Source organism: Brugia malayi (genome assembly GCF_000002995.4).
Source record: "Brugia malayi strain FR3 genome assembly, contig: Bm_016, whole genome shotgun sequence".
Lineage (NCBI taxonomy): Eukaryota > Metazoa > Nematoda > Chromadorea > Rhabditida > Onchocercidae > Brugia > Brugia malayi.
In genome coordinates, this window is record NW_025062293.1 from 62,675 (window position 1) to 80,199 (window position 17,525).

Below are 17,525 nucleotides of genomic sequence, written 5' to 3' on the forward strand. Positions count from 1 at the left end.
ATTAAGGAGGAAGGAAAAATAGATTAGTGGATGAAGAACCAATTCCCTTATGAAATTGTTCGACTTATTTCTTCCTTCGATTGCTTTTTCACCTTTTGCTTTATTTATTGAAATTTTCGGTCCAGTTTACATAATTGGGACTCTGTCTGACGAGCATTAAATCTCACTTTATGAAAATAAAAAATGGTCAATTACAAAAAAAAAAATCGAACATACACATTACTTTATCAATGTATTTGAGGCCATTCGAGATCTGAATTTCTAAAGATGTAAATAAGCACATGAGAGAAATATGTTTGAGATGCAGCTCAAGTTTTAGTGAAAATTAATTTGTTGCACACTACAGTTTAGAAATTGAAAAGCTACGGAGAAAGGGGTGAAATATATAAATTAGGTGCATGTATTCATTAGTGATACTTGAATTCTTTTCTGAGTCACTCGAAAACTAAATCCACTGATTCGCGAACGGATGGATAATTTCCTGCTTCTGGCTGCTTTTCACAGTGATAGTCATCGTGTCCCTTCAAGCTGCGATTGTCATCTTTCCATACCTGCTCCTCTCATTTGCTTTAGGCCAAGTTGCACAATATTTATAATCAGTTGAGGAGCGAGCGCGTTGATCACAACTTATCAATTTGCTCTGTGTATCTACTGCTGTTGCTTCGTCCTTTCACTGTACCCAGTATCGTTAACATTGCAGTAAAGGGTTAGGAGTGGGCTTCGAGCAGCGATCAACAGTGGGAAACACCGAAGTGAGCAGCAGAGGCGTATCAGCCTTTGCGATTTGCGATTGTATCGTAAAGAGAGCGATCCAACCCGACGAGACAAACAGCAACTATCTTTGGGTTTGGCGCTGCGACAGTAATAACTTTCTTTCAGCACTAAATTTCACCATAAAAAGAAAACAAACAAAATTTCAGAGGATCATTGAAATCAAAAGGGAGGAGAAAAAGTAAAGGCACCTTATAAGGAGAAAGGGGTAAAGATGAAGTGAAAAAAGAGTTCAAAGGTACAGTCATGTAAACAATTCCTCGATGGAAATCGATTCCCATAACTTTGCAAGAAGTCCAGGATAAAAGAAAAATTCAGCGAAGCTTAATTAAGATTTGTTTCCTAATTAATCATAGTGACCTGTATCAAATCAGCGAACTTTAACGATGAAAATATACGATCAACAAACAAACATATATATAATAATCGGTATCTAATTAGTTGACAAATAATAAATAAAACGATAAGGCGAACATAAAATAATCTTCTAAGAAAAGCCGACAAAATCAGTCATAATTTCATCCATTTCATGTGCTATTAATTGTTCACGCATTTCTGTATCAAGAGATCAAATTTAACATATCAAGTGATGCACTGGAACTGACTGTATATGATCTAAAGTTGGGGATGAATTTATGGTCATCACCATAAATGGCTTTCTACCAAAATAAGATTATCCATTGTCGTGTGGCTATCGGTGTTTATATTGGCAGTATTCACTTTCCACATACCTTTCGTTTCTCTACATTCCACTTTGCATATTTCATGTTATATGAGGGTTAGAGAAATGAGGGACCGCTTAAACTACGAATTCAATCGCCCTCATCAAAAATAATTTTAAATTTGATACAGGAAATGATGGGATTGCCAAGAATGAATTTATGAGAGCTATAGGACTGATAAGTGGAATATAAGAAACTAGACACATAAGTATAAATATTCGCAACTGATCATCTAATCATCTAATGATAGTATGCTATATATCTTATCTAATGATATCTTTACCTTCACACATTTCTTATTCAAATAATTACTTAAAGAGTATTTTTTCTTCAATAGAATTATTTGAATTTATTCTGCAATATAGATTCTTGAATTATCAGATATGGAGTTGCTTTAACTGCTTAGAGGAGTAACCAAATAATTTACATCGTTGCAGTCCATATATCACAAGGTTCAACCATTTGTTGGAAACACCAAAGTTGGAACGATGGTTTCGTACCGACCACAATCCATCCCGGCAGAAACTGATTAATTATATGAACGTACTCAATGGTTCCAGTTATCGGCGGCATAATGTTAAAGTAACGTATCAGCAAATCTGTAATTGGTTTGCAAATCAACGTGCTGCTAATAGGTTTTGTATTCTTGATATTTTAGTCGCACATAGTTGAATAACTAACGCTTAAATTGAAGTAATTAATTTTGTCGCTGGAACGTGCGGAATACGAAAAACTATCATGGAAAATGCATGCATAGTATTATTTTGAAATATCCAGCAAGTTTGGTTCTCGTTACATTTGATCATTAGAACGGATTTTTTATCCTACTACCTCATCTGTTTTTTTTTTTTTTTTGAATAGCATGTTCTGGATTGGTATGAGAAATCAAATGGCGGATAGGAAAATGACGGCAAAAATTATCACTTTATATTTTATGAAATTTCATTATTTGGTTTGCTATTCACCATATTTAGCAAATTAACAAAAGCTGTCAGCTGCTTCCCATTCATTTATATCGGAAAAAAATGACAAGAAACTAGAGCATATTATGGCTGATAAAAAACTATTGTTATCTATTTCATAAAATCAAATTCCGACTTTTTCCATGAAGTTAGTTTTCTCTAATAATCAACTTTTAATATAGTAAATAATATCTTCCAATTTAGTTTCTTGAAAAGCAATACAGATTGATGAGGAACTATCCTTAAACCTTAAACCTAAAGTAATGGTGCAGAAGTTATTGAGGCATTATTTGAGAAAAAACGTTCAATTTTAAAAGTTTCGACCTTGGAAATCTTTTGAATCTTTTAGTGGTACCACTGTTCAGAAAAGATCGGAATAATTCTTAAGTAATGTACGAAGACTTTGATTCTATCATTACATCACAATAATTTTGATTATTTTATGAAGGGAGAGAATCTAGTTTGACTTATGCTTATTCACATTGTGGTGATGCTAAAAAAAAAATGCTAGAAACTAAATGCAAAAACATTTTGAATTTTTTTTCGGACAAATTTTGCTAGAAACAGTTGTGCAATTTAATTTTGATACTAATGCTTTACTAAATTATGTCATTATAATTTTTTGTAGGAAATCACCTCAGTCAAATCGTACTATCGTTACACATTGACCATTATCAGTGGACTGTCATCCATTTCACTTCCACCTCAGTCACATTCTAATTCATTCGGTGAATTCCGTCCAAAATTTGATTTTAATAGCTTGTTGGATAGCAAACAAGCGAATGGAAGCGGTAGTGATGTATTTTGCTGAAATTTTATTAGTTGTATGCTTGTTGATCTGATCAAATTAATTTAAATTGTATTCGTGGAATTGCAAAAGGCAATAAAATCTGATGAATGAAGATATATGAAGCAGCTTTGTATAACTCTTGCGCTATGTGAGCAACTATTATGATATTTTGAAGCAAATAAAACTTTTTAGCATATCGAAGGAGGCTCAGAATCGCCGACACCGAATGATGATGTTAGTGTGCACAGCGCCAGCGATTGTGGTTTTGATCAGGTTTCTGTATTGAAACAGGTATTCATGCAGTTTTTCATAGAGAATATTTCAATCTTTTATTAGCCTATCATGTTGAATAATACTTTTAGTCCTTTTTAAGCATTATGTACCATTGGATATTTAGAGAACAATATTTCTATACTTCTTAATTTTTTGTAGGATTCTGCAAGTTCATCTCCGGAAATATCTTTCGATTTAAATAGTGGTCATGCGTCAATATCGCCGAAACCAGCCGGTGGAGACACTGTTGGATATCAAGACCACAGCAAATACAGACACCCTCAAATACAGTCGCTCGATCAAGATTAATGTTCGATCCACTCACGGAGTTACCAGTCCTAGAGAAATGGTTTGAAGAAAATCCACATCATACTTTGCTACAAATCTTTACGCTAGATTTGTTATTAGTATTTGTGGAAACTCTAGATATACATTCGAGTTTAAGAATATCGGCATAGATCGCAAGTCATATCCTCGAACATTTGTTTTTCTCTAACTCTCAGCAAAATTAGATTACTTTAGTGTGTGATTGTTTTCATATTGTTTAGAAAAAGGGTAGTCTTTTCACTTACTTTCGCATATTTTTAAGTTACGAAATCACTCGAAACGCATTGCATTTTTCTCTGAAGAAGAGATGATTGATTGAAAATGAATATAAAATATTTAGCAATTCAGCTTGAACAGTGATCTCAAAAATATAAGAATGCTCGACATTTTCTGCGTCGAGATCATTCTGTAATTCAGTATAATTTTGCCAATAAATATTATTCTTAGACAGCATAAACTTTTTACAACTTTAGATTGATCATTATACTGAAGCGTTGAACAACTGTCAATATAGACAAAGTTATCCACCAATTTCAACGCACAATGTTAAAATCTGGTTCAAAAATCGGCTAAAAAAGTGTAAACGTATACAGACTGGTGATCTGAATTTAAAGATGATGATTTGAGACGTTTCCGCTCCAATCAACTTGAAAAAGCTGAAACAGTCTAGAACTTTGCTTAGCGAATAAGATAAATGCTCTAGTATATTGCTATCTACAGTCTATCCAAAAATATAATAGAAATAACGTCAAACAAACAGGCCAAGTTGTATGATTTTCTTATGCCGAATGCACTTCAAATAGCATTGTGATTTTTGCTATTTTCGAAACATTTCCATGAAAATTTTGATAGATTGATTTTTAATCTTATGGAAATCGCCCAACTCTTTCTATAAGGTCTTTTTTACTTGTTGCTTCTGAGTTAACATGTCTCAGTTTCTTTATTCTTGATATTTCAGCTATCTTAAAGATAGCCATATGATGGGATGGTCAACAATGAAATAAAGTTAACATGAATTTAAACATAATATGCGGACTTAAACGTAAATATGATGGAATCCTTAAAATCTTTGTAGACGTCATGCAAGTAAGTCATGTAAGAGCATGATCATGACTACTGCAAAACCTTAAGTAAGTACATTCTATTGAAGATTAATTTTAGAAAATTTAATAAATTATACAAGTAAAAGAAGCAAGACCATGGTACTACTATTATTATTTCGGAAGAACGCTGCTAATATATCAGCAATAGTGAAACTTCAGTATTGTGAAAAATTAGTTTCATGTGTTTTTCTTGTCTATTTTTATTACTTCCTAATTCCTTAGTCACTGTAGTTATTAAATTTGAAATTTTCATATATTGTATTTTTCTTGATCTCATTTCCATTTTAAGAGAAAACGTTTTTCGCCCTATCCGCGTTCTTTAGTCCCTTTACTTTGCACCCCACCTCATCAAATTGGAAGCTTTTGATTTTTTGAAGTTTATGAAAATAATCAAGGTATCATTGATCTGAATGCCATTTATAAAACAGTTTGATATGGACTTATTTTTAATTTTTACAATATTCATATGGTTTTTACCTATTCTTTCTTTTTCGCCATTTTACGGATTTAAAATTGCGATAAATTACAAATAGAACATGATAACTTTATTTCATGATTTTCTCCCAGTGATGTTTTTGCGTTTTATTAAATATTCAGTTTTCAAAAATACAGGAAAAACAGAATCTTCACTAAAAATATTTCCTCAAACAATTCCATAATTTTTCCAGGAGAAGCTTATATTGTGCTCGTCTTGTATGTAGAAATGATGTGATATTATTTATTGAATTATCTTTGTAATTGACGATATATATTATGATAAGATATGTCAAATGTTAATTCCCTCTCATCATTTGGGGCTTTTTTCTAGTTCATATGTGATTTTGGGTTTCCACTAAAGTTTTATTTAGAAAAATCTGCTTATTCTGGAAGTTTAAGTGGAAAAAATTTGATCATGGACAAAAGAGAAATGCTAAAAATTAGAAAGCGAATAATCTTTTTACGAAAGTTTGTGTTTGTAGCAACTTTTGTATTGCTATTGCTGTGCCTAAAATCCTCATTCCATTTCTAATTTTCCTCCATTAATGTGTCGTTTTATAATATCGTAATTCTGCTGCAAATGCTTCATTATTTTTTATTTCTGCTGTCAAAAACTTAACTTAAAAAATTAAAGTTCTTACAAATGCAATAAGCTTTTTAATCTACTGCTGCAAATACAGCTTTAAATTTAAATTTACATGAGAATCATATTTCGTCGATATTGTCAAATTATCACTCGATTTACTATTTATAGGGAATTTTTAACAAGAAATAGATTTTTGATCATTCTTGTAATTAGTCAAATGTAGATTTTTGTGCACTGCTACTCCTTACATGGTCTGAAATACAAAAATACAATCACTGAAGTTAATGGCTTATTCAAATTCTTTTTGACCACAATTTAATCTTGATCTTAATTGGCCTTATCCAGGTTGTATGCAAACTAATAGTTGAGTTACCAACTTGCTTATTTTTAATTATCATTATGTCCTATTTTAGAACTTCCACATCCATATAGTGCTTTAGAAAAATGACTTAAATATGCTTTTCTTTCCAACTTTTTTTATTGTTCGTTGTTTTAATTTGTCTAAGTAATTTTTTTTTCTCTTTTCCATATATTCGTTGAACGTGCTAACGAAAAAAATAGTTCCAGGTCAAACAATGCAACATTAACCCCTTAGGAGATAAAACATTTATACCGTTTCAAATGGTTTAAAATTCAGAAATGTTTGCTAGTCACTATTTTTGGTTTAGTATACTGCAAATACTTCATAGCTAGATCGATTCAAAAGTTTTACAGAAAGAAAACATCTTGATTGGAAAGACGGCATTCTCATTTCAACTTAATATATTGCTAATGAATGAAATCTATCCGATAATACAACTGGCGCTGATTCTTTTATCTCTTCATTTTTTATTAGAAATTTTAAAGAACTTCAAGTTCGATTCGACAAGAAATTATTAGCAGGCACTTTTTTAAAAGATGATCAGACTACTCACTTTTCTGTTCAGATTTTCGACTTTTCCAAAACCAGACTTGCGTGTAATGTAGACCCAGAATCATGTTTGGCAAAAATGTTAGCAATATACAAGCTAAAAATATTGCCAAAAAGAAATAATTCTGGAATGATACTGAGAAACCTTCATCTGATAGACACAAAGGTATCTGCAAACACAATGCATAATGAAAAATGATACTAATTCCAATTCCACAAGACAAGTCTACGTAGTTCTGTTTTGATTGTTTTTCGATCTGAAAGGAGCACGTTTTTATATATGACATCAGAATTCCGGATACTAGACGTCAGGATTCCTTTTAGGAATTACTTGTGGTTTGAATTTTGACACACAGAGATTATAAAGAATATTATACCATATAGGAACAGGAACGAAATTTTGCTATGGAAGTGGAAAAATTATTGTTCGACTTATCCACATTGTTGCAAATAAATCGTTGCCATTGTTGGGAATAGACTGAACTTGACCCTCTACTCACGCATGTTACTGTACATGATGACCAGGGAGTCCATAAACATTGCGGATCTTTCACATGCTGCTATTATTGAAATTTATATTAAGATGTAACTTAATAATTGCTGATTGACTATACCTAATTACATATTTGCTATATCCCTAATTGTCTATACCTAATTACATATTTGCTTTGTTAATTTGTCGCATAAATTTTATTTGATTCTCAGCTACAGTATACTTTGTAAATATTGTTATTAATTCTTCAAGGAATTATTTTGTTTTAACTACTACTTTATTATGGTGCGATACGAAATGATTGGAAATAATTTACTTTTGCTAGCACATCGCCACAATATAGTGCTAAATGGAATATTGAAAAGGAAACAGAAAGATGACCGGTTGATGTCATTCACTCTTTTCGAACTGGCATAAATGTTTGATTATTTGTTTGTCTTTTTGATCAATTAATAGTGATAGTCTAAATGAAACTTTATTAGAAAATTCAAATTTCTACCTAGGACTTTTCTTCGTGTCTATCAAACTTCAAAGCAATATCAAAAATTATGATCTTTTAGCTGTTCTCCTAATGAAATTATCTCCTTATTTCCTAGAAGTTAAATTCAATTTCTTATAATGTTCATCTTTCAGGTTATTAAATCCTAAAGTAATGCAAAACTGGACTTCCAACTTATATTACCATAATTTGCATAAGCAACAAATTTTTACGTGCATTCATAAATTCATAAAAGATAAAGATTTCCTTAGCATTATAAATAATTGAATGTATCTGAACTGACTCATTTTTATCAATTAAAGAACTAACGAGTATTGCAGTCATGCCTTTTTTCCAAAAGTATGTACCATAGGTAATCAAATAACTACACAATGAATGTTGAATTTGTCAAGCAAGAAAAGCCACAGGTGTTCTGAGACTTCTTAGAAGATAAATAAATTATTGATACAACTTCCCTAACTGGTTTTAATTTAATTGGTATATATTTGGTTTTCAAGAGACATTTTCATCCTGCTCGTAGTTTCGGAGTACTTTTTCATACCTCAAAGAGAAGAAAAGGTAATGTGAGTATGTTAAACGCTGAAATAGGGAGCAAGCAAATTCAAAAGATTCTGCACAACATATGAATCTTATAGAGAATAATTTAAAAATTAAATAATATCAAATAAATAACAATTTAACAATTAAATATTAAATAATCGCTCAATCTAATGATCTTTCTTGTATCCCATCTATCATTTCCAGCAGAGGAAAAACAAAACTAAAGAAATCGGTAAAGGATCAGCAAACATCAGTTAAACGAAATCAGCGAATGGTTTTCAGCGCCCAAAAAACTGCTGCCACCAGACAAGTAATTTTTCTGTTACAAATTCAGTGACAGCTTTTGATCACTTAGGTAGTAGAGAATTTATTTACAGATTTTTTTTTGAAATCCATTTTTTAGCTTTCATGTGTCTCTGCAAACCGACCAAGCAATCGCCGCGTCGCACATAGTCAAAAGGCATCCGGAAAACATGTAGAAGTGGCGGGGAGTGATCGTCAAAGAGATCAGGAAAAGCAAGATCAAGCAGTGCAAGAACTAGTTGAGCATTTGAAGTCCATTGCACCATTCAACAAACGTTGGCAAGTAAGTATTTTGTGGACTCTAACCATTTGGATAGATAACAAAGAGAAAAATTTTAAAACGTTGTGGTTTTGCAAATTATGTAATGAATTTGGAAAAATTAGTCATAAGATCATGTCCAGGTAATTGAGACAATCAATCAAGGTACATATGGTGTGGTATTTTCTGTTCGTGATGTTGTCACAAAAGTATACGGTGTCATTAAAGTGGCTAAATCGATGGCCAACGAAGCTGGCAATGTTTCAGCTGAGTGGGAAGGATTTATTTTAGAAACGATGTTTAAAAGAGTACAGCTTAATACTTAATATGAGAATAATGATTCTTGTTTTCTGCATTTGATGTGTTGAAAATACAGTATAAGGCAAAAATGAATTTCAAAACAGAAGGACGGATCGAACATTTTGATAATAATAAAATTAGTCCGTGAGTACCATCAATCTTTTTTTTTCACATTAAAAACATAGAGAAAATATAATTAAGAATCTACGTAAACCATTTTAAATCTAAAAAAATAAGAAGGACGGCTGGAAAAAAAGTACACCGTTTAATACACTAATTTGAAGCTTATGTAGTCAATGTAACTTTCCATATTCTCGAAATTGCGAGAAAGTAAAGAAATCCATAACTTTTCGCTTAAAAATAGTAAATGAAAGAAATTTAGTCCGAAACTGCATCAATCGTCCGATTGCTAGACAAGGGTATGCTTGCGGACCAACACGGTGAAGGTATGGAATTTGTAGTGCTGGAAAAAGCAGCGGTGCCAGTCAAAGATTACATCTACGAGGTAATTAGATGGTGAAATCATTATAGACAAGTCATTTATTAATTGAGCGTGCTTTTTTCTGTACTGTAGACAAAATAATTTCAAAAGAATAAAATTTGATAATTGCATAGGTAGAAGGAGCGCATAGAAAATATCGTGCGGCAAATATATCATTGCAAATGCTCAAAGGAATTTATGATCTTCATGCACAAGGTGCTCAGAAAATGCTGCAGATTTTTGATATTACAATTCTTTAGATGTATTCTTGTATAATATTACATCAAAATTTTACACTCATCAAAAGTTATGAGTGTAAAAGAAGCGATTGTAGAAATGTTTTCTGCCGCTGTCAGTTTGGAAAAAGTATAGCCAGACGTATCACCGATACTACTGTACCTCATTATCAACTGAAAAAGATATTAATAAGATCATTTTCAACGTACTTCATCATTTTAATAGTGAAGCGTAAGAAAGTTTAGAACAACCAAAATAACTTCAAATTTCCGGTCAGTTTTTAAATATATCGAAAACTTAAACATGTTCAGGACTTCTACACCGCGACTTGAAACCAGATAATATGGGTTTGTGTTCAAGAGAACAACCGATTGCATTGCTCTTTGATCTCGGTATGGCGCGGATGTACACCGATGGAGAAAGTGATGTAACTTTGCGTTTTTATCAATACAACATAACTCTTGACTAACAGTGATTAAAAATAAATGCAATGGACTATTTCGAACCATTCTGAAGAAGTATACATGATGAGTTTTATCAACTTAGTTACAAGAAATGTTGGTCTCATGGCTAATGGGCCTGAAATAGTCGAATGAAATTAGATCAACAGTAGCTATTCCTGCGTAATATCTCGAAGTTAGCTTTCATGAATGTTGTTTCAACCACAATACAGTCAATAAACTAAGTTTAAGCTCATTCTCAAATCAATTCTTAGACGTTTTCTTTTTTTTTTTTGGAGATACGACCACCACGGACGTGTTGTCCGTTTCGTGGAACACCCGAATGGGCAAGTGGGCATGCACAAAAAGGACGTGAACAGACACGTTTTGATGATCTCATAGCCTGGCTTTATGTCACGTGTGAACTGTTTGCAAATGAACGTGAACCCATTCAACCACTGCCATGGACGTACAGAAATAATACACGGGTGCGAATATTCCTGCTCCATCAATCCTAAAATATATTCACATTGAATCCAAAAAAAAAAAAAAAAAAAAATGACGGAATAGAAGTGACAAGAAAATTATAAGCATTTAACACAAATTTACATTCATAAAAAAGTTCATCAATTTGAATGCAAATTTTGATGGACGAAATAAGCTCAAAGTTAATGTTTTTTCTTCCTTTTGTTTCAAGTTCTTGTTTCTGCATGAAGTTGTAATAATGTATATTTATTTAGTGTTCTTTTAGGCACATAAATATTTGAAATCAATGTACTGTCCTGCTCGTTATCTCCTGAAAACACTACCAGACCAATTCTATGCAATTAACGCATACCTTCAAACAGGTTGTTATTTGCACATACACAAGCTTGATAAAATTAAACTGAATTAAATGATGAATGATTTTATGTATCAGAAAAAAAAAACAGCAAAATATAAAATAATATTCCACTGTTTTATTTATAAGTTATCTCTACTGCAACAATAAAAGCTAATTTGAGCAAATCCCCAGAAACCACCAGACTACCACTTTCTCGCTGAAAAAACTTATGAAGCAATCAAGGAGTTAGAAGTCAAAAAATTACAACTGTCGCCGATACCGATGGTAACTTTGCGGTTATTAGAGTGAATTGTTATTTTCATAAACTAAATCAGTACATTCATAAACATTATAAGAAAGGAGTAAGGTTACATTTATATATGATGTACTACTGGAGATTATGATAGTTATAGAATGCTTTTTTAGACTGCTGAGAGGGTTAAAAATCCGATCCCTAAAGGATCAAAAGGAAAGTCAAAAAGCAGAAGTAGGAAGAAATCAGATGTTGAAAAGAATATGCCGAAGAATTTGAAGCAGTAATCCCAAAGAGATAATAATAAATAAAAGAATGTACTCTCATGCTCTATTGTAATATGCAAAAATGTGGTAACGAAGTATTAATAGAAATAGATACTAGCTCTTATCGACTGACCAATGAGTTATCATTAAAGGGTCATTGCATATCACGGATTCCGATACAAGTGTGGCAATCCAAATACTTGTGGCTAACGACCACCCTATCTTCCTGAGCCTTCCTCAACTTGCCTTCTGAAACTTACCTCACATAGGTGTTGACAGCGCGTTGCAGAAGTAAAATTCGTACTAACAAAAGGGAGTGAGAGGTTCCCACGATTTGAGAGTGTCTGAATCGGATGGGTCTGGCGTTAGCGCGTTGTTGTTATGACTGTTTCATGATTTTTAAGACATTTCAGTTTATTTCATATGGTTGAATTGGCTGTTTGGTCGTATAACACTGATCACGTATTAATAGAACTCTTCCCATCTGGTAAATGGATTATACTGTTCAAAATGAGATTATGATCTCAGTATATCTGAGTTTGAGAACAGAGAAGAGAGAATAGATTAATAAAGATTACAGTTATGCTTATATTCGATTTCGATAACATTTGCTCTATGTCATAAAAAGCAATTTTTACACTTTTTTATGTTGTTAATCAGTTTCTACTTCTGCTTCAAATGAAAAATTGTTTGAGGTATTTCATAAACTATCACCTTTATGTGGAAGCTACTTTAGAGAATAACAAGTATCAAGGTAGGCGGGATCTTGCCATTATGACCAGAACTTTATTTAAATTCTTTTAATAGCTCATATTCACTCGTACTATGCGCTCGGTGATTTCACAATTAAATTTGTTTCATAATGACCATTTAAAATGACAAATGTGTAGGAAAATACTGCTTTATTTTAAAGAGTAAATTTGATTTGATTTTAGAAACTTTTAAAACAAAACAATAAAAATAAAATATATATCTATGCGGAGGGTGAACATGCTGTTATTATAAAAAAATAAAATTCTTATGGCCTAAATAATGCCTTTCTAATAAAGTGCGTTAAATGATGTTAGGTATTGTTACTATTTATTATATTGTGTTCGCCCATCTTGTATTGTTTCGGGATTTTTGTTTTTTGTTTTTTTCCATACATTTCTGGCATTGTGTCACTTATTGGTTATTGTAATTATAATGTTAGAGGTTAAAGTGTTGGTGGTAGTCGTTCCATAGAAACCTTAGGTGAAACATGCTTACTTTCTTAGTCTGAACTAGGAGTCACTCAATTTAAGATAATTGCTATGTGCTGAAAAGAAAAATGATTTCAGTTTTCATTTTTACGATTTTGGAAGTTGAAAGCCTCTTTTTAATCTTCTATATCTTATTCATTTCAGATGAAAATACAATCTGTATATTCCTTACTTATCACATATATTTCTGGAGAATGAGAATGCATTAGCGTGTTATATATTTCTTCATTATGAACTAATTGTATGTTGAGAAAGAGAATAGAGATTATTTCTTTTAGAGATTAATGTATGCTTTCCCTTAAATCGGACTACTGTTTTAAGAGGGTTTCGGTAATATTACCAGGATACGGCAAGTTTTTTCGTATTTCCATTCTTAAGAAATAGCTTCGCATCTCAATTATTCTTTATTTCATTTAAGCTCATTTCTCTCTCACCAAAGCACAGATTTTGAACAATGTAGACTCAATAAAAATGAATGAGCAAGAACAGTGGCAAAATACTGCTCTTTTATTTAATAGGTTTACAATTTTTTTAAGCTCATCGAGCTATTAATAGATTAATACATTGGTACTTTACTTTAGAAGATTCCGTTAATCTCTGCTTAGTGGGTGGAACAAAACTACATAACGATCTTCGAGTATTATTCATCTAAAATTAATGATAGCCAATATAACCAATCTTAACATGTATATCATAGCAATTATTTTGATTTTGAGCAATTTAACGTAACGCTTCCATAATCTGATAATTTTCAAGTATAAAAAAATAATTGATTTGCTTTTCGATCAACAATTCAATAGCATCTAGTGTTCGTTCTATCAAGTCATGCTCAGCATGCATATTGAGCACGTGTGGTACTATACTAAGCACGTTGCTTGCACATAGCCAGCGTGATCGATTTTCACTGGCACCAGTTAACGCATTTATAACTGTCCAATCTATTTCCTAAAATATGCTGCAAATTAGTAATGAACTTTTATGAAATTACAATTTGAAACGATTTAAAAAAACCTTGCGAATGCGATGATCATCGTTATAGAATGTGCCAATAAGTATTTCAACGATATCATTCGTTTCAAACAGTAAATCAATTTGTCGCTGTGAACCAGCCGCTATATTACTATGAATCCACATTATTTCATGTTTTTGATTAATTGGCATCATAGATCCAAATGAATTATTAGCATATTGTAAAAATTTTAGCTTTTAAATTTAACATCAATTAACTAACTACTGAATTATATTAGCCTGTTTACTGCTTATATGAGTATTGTTCTATTGGCAATATTGCTACTAATATTTTATTGGATTATTTGATTCAAAAATTTACCGATTATTTCCTTACTTTTTTTAATATTTATGCATTATTTCACATAATTATGAAATTCTTTTTCACATTAAGAGTTTGCAAGGTACTGAAGATAAAATTGATATAAAAACTCAATTATGTAATAGCGACTTACAAAACTTTTTTAATTCATTGCTGGATTTGTGATAAAAAATTTTTAAATCAATATTTCAATAATTTTAATTTGATTATCTCATTTAATTGCGAGATTTCATGATGCTCAGAGAAATTTTGGTGAAGATTTTTGTCACCTTGAACTAGTAGATTTTACAACATTTAGAGTTTAATTTTTTTTGTTGATTCCTTTTTGAAACGATGAGATCAATTTCTAGTTTTATAATTTAGAGAACAAATAAATTATATCATTTGCGAACAAAATATTTATGGACACTGCCGTATTTTGCCAGAATTGTAGATATACAAAATTGTAGATTCCACCTGACCTCAGTCGATACTACTTCTAACAACAATTTTCATCTCATCATTGGTTTTAATACCATTAAAGTATGTCGGCATGCAGCATGCAGTACCATTCGTTGCAGTTACGCTCTCGAAAGACTGACATATAGTGACATTCCCTAGTATTATCTAGCTTATCGAAGTTCATCAATTAATTAAGATGAAATTTGATAATACTACAGTTTAATTCCTAGTCTTACAAAAAGCATTTTCACAAAAATTTTTAAATTTGAAACAAAGCCTAAGCCTAACCAAAATTTAGCAAAAACTAAAAAAACATAATTAATGTTTCTTCATAATGTATTTCACAAAAACTCTTAGAAATTGTCGAAATTTCACAAAAGTAATGTGAGCAGATCAATTGCATCAAAATAAAATATCTAGGTTCAAAATTTTTAAATTTATATATGAATCACAACTTTTCTAATGTTTTTAGCACTTGATCAAAATGTAATTAAACGAATTAAAATTTATTTAAATACTGAATTTGCAAAAACTCTTCGAAATTTTCTAAACTTCTTGAAATCAGTAATGATTACAAATTTTGCCCCAAAGTGTATTTTTTAGACTTTATTTTTTGTTTAAATGGTCAAATATTCAAAAATGATGTGAGCAGATTAAGTGCAATGAAAATAAAAAAGTCAACTAAGTCCAAAATTTTTAATTTTATAAATGAATCGCATTTCATTTAAATAATCTTTCTTAAAATGCACAATTTTAGAATTATTATTCAGAATAAAATGATTATTATAAAAATAATTATTATTTATTAATACTTACTATAACCTATTTATTGGATTATTTGTATCATATTTTTTTATTTTTTATATACAAATCTGCTAAATTAACAAAAAAAAAGTTAGAAAAATAAAAGAAATTTTGATAAATTATTTTGTGAAAAAGAATGTTACATGCATTCAAAAACGATATATTACAAAATATGTAAACACATTATCTATTTGAGGTTTTGGAACATTAAACAAAATTTGATTGCTGTTGTCAATTAATACAATTGATGAAAGAACATTTGAACATTAATTTTTTGATCTTTAAAGCTATAATAATCAATTAAATCTCTTCATTAATTTCATTTATTTTATAGCAAATTATTGGTATTTTAATTTACTATTCTGCGAAAAAGAATTGAATGAAAGGAGACGAGAGAGAAATTAAAACCAAATCCTCAAATATAAAGCAAATTTAAAATTTTTTGTATTAATCGCAAATTATTCATCCGAATTTTACTTTCTTTAAATCAATCATATATTTTCGCCATCGTATTGAAACAACCAGCACAAATATATAAGCAACCGTAGTTAGAGTATTTGATAATATAGTTAAACATAAATCAGTGACTGTAATTTTATAGTAATTTTTTAACATAAATGAAAAAATGAAAAACAAAAAAAAAACGAAATTTTTTGTTAGCTACAGAAAAACCACATTACCACAATAACTATTTTTAAAATTTAAGAAAGCATTTAAATCTAGAAAAAAAATTTATATATTCATGATTGCTTCATTAAATGAATATTTATCAAAAAAAAAAAAATGAATAATGCTTACTTACGCCACCATAACGAAGCCATATGTAAAGACGAAATAGAAAGAGAAGAATTGATAATCCGATAATAAATATCTAAATATGAAAATAATTTCATATTATGTAACTTTTTTTCAAATAGATTCATCGTTTTTCATTTATTTTCTATGCTAATACATGTGAAATGAATTATTTTACTGCTATAAATTATTTATAAATGTAAACTATAAGTGTAAAAAGTGCTTTTTAGAACTGAATGCAAAAAAATGAGCATGTCAAATTAATTCATCTTTTTTGATCAAAATCAATTATCATAGATAATTTAACTATTTTGCTATGTTATTATAAAGCAATTTCTTTCTTTTTAAATTTTTGATTGAATTACGAAATATAATTAAATTATTATGCTATTTCATTAAAAATGATTTCTTTTTCATTTTTCGTTTTAGATGGATTATGAGAATATTTTATGAAGTTATGCATTCCTTTTAACACATTCGATTGTCACTGAAGTAAACATTTCACGTATATCATCTAGTACTACCAACATTTTCAAACATCAAATTCATTCGTCATCACAAATTACATTTTGTGCAATTTTGTAATAAATGTATGATTGACATGTTGTTAACAAAAAGTGATCAAGAAATTTTACTATATTTGAGGTGATAAAAATTAGAATAAAATTAATTTTAATTTTTAATTTTATGAAATAAAAATTTTTCTTTCATTGGTCAATTAGTTTCACATTATTAGATTTATAAAAGTTATTTAATAAACGAGTGAAATTAGTTTTTTTTAGTTTTTTTTTTTTTTAAATTTGATATATCAATTAGATTGATATATCAAAATAGAATTTGATATATCATTTTGATATACCAAAACGGTTTGATATATTAAAGCTTTTGTTAACCTAATACATTAAATATTAGGTTGACAAAAGTTAATTAATGGATAAATTTTACGTTTTGACCTGTATTAAATATTAAATTAATAAAATTTAATTAATAAATAAGTTTCACTTTTTGATATAAACCAAAAATTTGTCATGCATTAAATATTTTAATATGTATTGAATATTATATATATTAGTTAGATTAGATACGAAATATATTAAAT

General features: G+C 30.1%; 4 protein-coding genes across 5 annotated transcripts; 2 read left to right on the forward strand and 2 right to left on the reverse strand.

Annotated features, from left to right (window-relative positions):
- Window positions 1-2,030: 2,030 nt before the first annotated feature.
- Bm17136 (Uncharacterized protein) lies at window positions 2,031-3,827 on the forward strand (the record flags this gene model as incomplete). The annotated part of the gene is made up of 4 exons (XM_043082860.1): window positions 2,031-2,075; window positions 3,084-3,254; window positions 3,438-3,518; window positions 3,678-3,827. The coding sequence occupies 4 exons, from the start codon at window positions 2,031-2,033 to the stop codon at window positions 3,825-3,827; spliced, it is 447 nt and encodes a 148-aa protein (XP_042938794.1).
- A 2,393-nt stretch (window positions 3,828-6,220) lies between these two features.
- Window positions 6,221-7,808, reverse strand: Bm1378 (Uncharacterized protein; the record flags this gene model as incomplete). 2 transcript variants are annotated; one of them, XM_043082862.1, is made up of 4 exons in its annotated part: window positions 6,221-6,264; window positions 6,926-7,091; window positions 7,299-7,478; window positions 7,731-7,808. In XM_043082862.1, 4 exons carry the CDS (start codon window positions 7,806-7,808, stop codon window positions 6,221-6,223), a joined length of 468 nt encoding a protein of 155 aa, XP_042938796.1. The 2 variants fall into 2 exon arrangements, with proteins under 2 accessions (XP_042938796.1, XP_042938795.1); XM_043082861.1 differs by having other exon boundaries at window positions 7,299-7,481.
- Window positions 7,809-8,235: 427 nt separating this feature from the next.
- Bm10162 (Protein kinase domain containing protein) lies at window positions 8,236-11,836 on the forward strand (the record flags this gene model as incomplete). The annotated part of the gene is made up of 11 exons (XM_001893127.2): window positions 8,236-8,252; window positions 8,658-8,763; window positions 8,857-9,039; window positions 9,159-9,323; window positions 9,698-9,820; window positions 9,931-10,012; window positions 10,345-10,460; window positions 10,773-10,961; window positions 11,225-11,321; window positions 11,478-11,581; window positions 11,723-11,836. The coding sequence occupies 11 exons, from the start codon at window positions 8,236-8,238 to the stop codon at window positions 11,834-11,836; spliced, it is 1,296 nt and encodes a 431-aa protein (XP_001893162.2).
- A 1,940-nt stretch (window positions 11,837-13,776) lies between these two features.
- Window positions 13,777-14,217, reverse strand: Bm10161 (karyopherin alpha, putative; the record flags this gene model as incomplete). Its single annotated transcript, XM_001893128.2, has 2 exons — window positions 13,777-14,001; window positions 14,068-14,217. 2 exons carry the CDS (start codon window positions 14,215-14,217, stop codon window positions 13,777-13,779), a joined length of 375 nt encoding a protein of 124 aa, XP_001893163.2.
- Between the last annotated feature and the right edge of the window lie 3,308 nt (window positions 14,218-17,525).